At 36.3% G+C, this 4216-nt stretch overlaps 1 protein-coding gene across 1 annotated transcript; it reads right to left on the bottom strand.

Annotated features, from left to right (window-relative positions):
• Window positions 1-1520: 1520 nt before the first annotated feature.
• On the bottom strand, window positions 1521-2078 carry LOC104578601 (interferon alpha-2). Its single transcript, XM_010226158.2, has one exon. The coding sequence runs from the start codon at window positions 2076-2078 to the stop codon at window positions 1521-1523; it is 558 nt and encodes a 185-aa protein (XP_010224460.2).
• Between the last annotated feature and the right edge of the window lie 2138 nt (window positions 2079-4216).

Here is a 4216-nt window from a genome sequence, read left to right on the forward strand (position 1 = left end):
TGATCAGCCTCCTGATGTCCCTGAAAGCTACTGCTTTGCATGACTGAGATCAGCTTTCATGCTCCTTCCTGACCAGATGTCAAAAATAACAGCAAGAAGATGTCAAAAATGTCTAGCAATTACAGCCCTCTCTCAGGACCCTCTATGCCCATACTTGACCCCAATGAGGTACCATACCTTTCTCCTACCACTTTTCCAGTGGACCGCAGGCCCCTGCCCAGTGCTGAGCACAGAAAATGGCTCTTTAATTAGTTTAGCAACATAGCCAGGCTGAAACTCTGTTTTCTCCCTTGCTAACATACAGCAAGTCACCAGGGAAAAAACAAGCTTTTGAAATGGAGTTACCCAGGGACACTTCCCAAGGGTAAAATCCTGAAGCTCACAGAAAAAAATATTGATTTTCCCCCCCATTATAAACAGGCTGTTTTGACGGACATGATTACGTCATAATTATTATGATTCAAGGCTAAGTATGTGGTTGTATTATTTGGAGATAATTGTGTGGTTTGGGGAGGATATTTGCTGAAATATCAAGGGCTAAATCTTTCTGCAGATTAATCTGTGAGCAAAGGGAGAGAGGCAAAAGATTTCAGGCAGCAATGAAACTCATCACTGAATGATGAGCCTGAAATCGTAGTAGCCAGGGCAAATACCTCTATGAGTAAGTAACCTCAGGGTACTTTTAGTTAAAGAAGTTATTTCAGGTAAGCTTGAGAGAGAATTTAAAGCAATAATAGGAAACAGAGGAGGAAAGAAAGGAAGAAAGGAAAAAAGAAAGAAAGAAAGTATTCTCTCTGTAAAGATAGAACAAGAAAAGATACTTTAATTAGAAGTATCATTATACAGTTGAGTTATTGCAGAAGTTACAGCTACTGCAAATAACTTCCTGTGTAGGCAAATCCTTCTAGGATGACTTTACCTCCCTGAACAAAGCAAATGTCATAATGGATTGAGTGTAAGAACAAATCCATTCATGGAAAAGAGTGTAACTTGAGGGAATAATGAGAGATATAAAGCTAAACCAGGGCCATTTAAATAAAAACTATGCTACTTTATTTTTGATAAAGATTCAATAAGTGCAAATCTGTTAATGCTTGTAATGTGATAAATTTGTAGCCCATTCACTAGCAAAAGATCCTCTCTATACAAATGAAATAGAGAGGGATAATAAGAATATCATTTCTTATAACATGGAAAATGCTATATGATAACCTAATTTGTCATTTAAAAAACGCCCTTTCTGATGGAAGAGCCCTTGTGGGAAATTACTTGTTTTATAGATTATTTTATGGGCAATATGTGGACCTTGTTTACCAAGTAAGAGTTTATTCACAATGAATAATGCATTATATTTGCAATAATCCCCATATAAATAAAATAATTTAAATCCAATCAAAATTAACTAGAAACATTTTCAGAAGCCAGAGTATGGCAGAAAGGTATATATATGTATGTATATGTGTGTGTGTGTGTATAATTAATTTTAAAGTCAAAATATGCAGGCCAAAATCTTTTTTACCTTAGTTGTTAAGCCTCCTTATGACTTTCTCAACAAATTGAAGACATCTCCTCATTTCTGCACGGCTGACCTCCCAGGAGCACCGGCTGTATTGTCTGTCCTTAAGAAAGTAGTCTATCTGTTGGAAATACCTTTTCAGTTTGAGCCTGCTGGGTTCTCTGCGCCAAGAGTGGTGGGTGCGCTTCGCGCTTGCACAAGACCCCACTTGCTCCATCTGCCGGTAAAGCCCATTCTGGAACTGCTCAAGGGCTTGTCCATCCCACCTGGCTAGTGTCAGGTTCTTGCTAAAGATGTAGAAGATATGTTGGAAGATCTCTTCAATGGCCACCTTCATGGTCTCCTTCTGCCGGGGCTTCAGGACCTGCTTAGGGAACCTGAAGGACGTTTTCTCTCTTAGACATTGCCGAGGAAACTTTTCACCCATTTTGTCCAAAAGTCGCAGGCTGCTTTCAATCACTTTGTTTTGCTGTAGACGAAGGTGATGATTACAGTGAAGATTTGTGATTTTGGTGGTACATGACAGGATAAGACCAACCTGTAGCAAGCCAAAAGAGCTCATGGTAAAGATAAGTCCTGATGTGCCTCTGTTCCTCCTGAGAGGCAGGCTGGAATGTGGTGAAGGTCTTTCGTGGACTCCTGTCTTTCTTCAAAACCTTTCATTTAATTATTCACTAGGAGAAGTTTCTTTCATCATTTTTTGGTTTTTAAGGTTTTCCCCCTTGTGCATGATTTTGACACTTACCACTTTCATTTTCTGCTTTATGACTTCATTGTCTTTTTTTTTTTTGCCACGTACTTTTTATATCAGCAGAACATTAAAATGTTATGTATATCTTAGATTATCTATTCCCTCTTTCTCAAGAATTTACAGTCAGTATATACTGAAAAATTAAAATGAAGGATACAAAAATATCTTTAGTTTCTTAATATTTTAGAAGTGAGAGAACATGCTGACGTACAGTAACAATTTCAATGAAAGGCCAGGAACTTACTCCTGGCATCCTGTCCTCTCAGTAAGACTTGTACTTCCAAAATTTAGTTAAGCTTTGTCTACCTATTTTAATTTGGAGATAATTTTTTTCTTGTCCATTTCTTTTCCAATGCTAAGGACGGATTTCATTTCACTGAATTAAGTATATATATATGTGTGTGTGTGTGTGTGCATAAATATGTGCATGTGTATTACAATGTGCATGTCTTTACAGTATTAGGCAAGTGGAGTCCTTGATCTCACTTAGAGATTTTAAGTGCCATGGCAATACAAATAGTTACATAGGAACAAATCAGATCCTTAGAGGAAGTACCTTGTATTTTCCCTGTTTGAGTAACTGAGGAAAAACAGTAAAGTTCAGCAGTAAAGATCTGAATTTTGAAGTTAAATGGGGAGGGAATGAAGAAGGATGACCAAAAAATCCTCAAAAATTCAGCCATTTGCATAATGATATAATAGACGAGGAGGTCAGGAGTATCACAGGACAGTTAGCTGGGAAATCCGGCACCTGTCAGATGCTCTGAATTGTTGCAAAGAAAATGTAGGGTAGTCTTGGGTTTTCTTCAACAAAACACTTCAGCATAAATTTCTAGTCTTTTGATGAAAGCTAGGCTTGAACTATCTTTTTTTCTTTCTTTCTTTCTTTCTTTCTTTCTTTCTTTCTTTCTTTCTTTCTTTCTTTCTTTCTTTCTTTCTTTCTTTTTTTTTTTTTTTCTGGCTTGCTATCCTTCTGTGCAAAGAAAACTCACTGAAAAGTGATTCTCTGCACGTGATTATGTCTTAACAAAGGAGTCAGATAAACTGTTTACTCAGTTTGAGACCTGGGTCTGTATTTTCATGCAGTTGCTGCAGTGCCACCCACTGCTATATGGTTGACTTTATTCCCAGTCCAGTAGCGACTCTGACCAGATTTGTGGTACCATTTTCAGACTTTCTTTATGTTCCAGAAGTAGGTATTTTGGAGCTTTAAAAATTCTGAAATTAACTCAGCATGGTAATCCACATGGCCAGACTCTTTGGATGTGTTGACGTTGCTGCCGAATTGAGGAACAAGTGAATTCTCCATATTTTCTTTGGAATGGCAGTATTAACTAAAAGCACTAAAATTTTCAGATTTATAAAATGAAGAACATGATCCAAATCTTTTCATTTACTTGGAATACTTGATAGTTTGGAAAAAAATAGGTCTGAAACTTTTACTGTCAATAGCTACAAAATGGCCATATTTGTGGCCATTTTTTGCACATATTTATGCAAAAATACAGCTGTATAAAGTAAAAGAAAAAATACTACTACAGGTTCTTTCCATAAGTTATACACAAGTTGTTTTTTTTTCCTAAGCTGTGATCATTAGGTGATCCTAAACTTTCTAATAATGTTAAGTAAACAAACTTCTTTATGCTCGTTATATCTCCTAGACATATATACTTTTCTTTCTTTCTTTCTTTCTTTTGAAAAATATCTTTTCTTTACAGGTTTTTATCTCAGAACTGTAGACACCATCCAGCCACCCTGGATGTAACACGCATGACAGATCTGATACAAGGGAAGGTACAAATAAAGGGTAGCATCTTCAGAATTTCTTACAAAAGTAATTTGGTGTCTTTTCTGTGTGAGCTAATATATTGTCTACTCTTTCTTACAGCAATTACATTTGTTTTACTTTGTCATGTCTTATTTTATTTTATTTTATTTTATTTTATTTT

Source organism: Tinamus guttatus, unplaced genomic scaffold (assembly GCF_059628265.1).
Source record: "Tinamus guttatus ecotype Peru unplaced genomic scaffold, ASM5962826v1 Tinamus_guttatus_pri_ptg000345l, whole genome shotgun sequence".
NCBI lineage: Eukaryota > Metazoa > Chordata > Aves > Tinamiformes > Tinamidae > Tinamus > Tinamus guttatus.

Bases quoted from the DNA above. Each gene is read 5' to 3' on its own strand.
- LOC104578601 (XM_010226158.2), bottom strand. From the start codon at position 2,078: ATGAGCTCTTTTGGCTTGCTACAGGTTGGTCTTATCCTGTCATGTACC.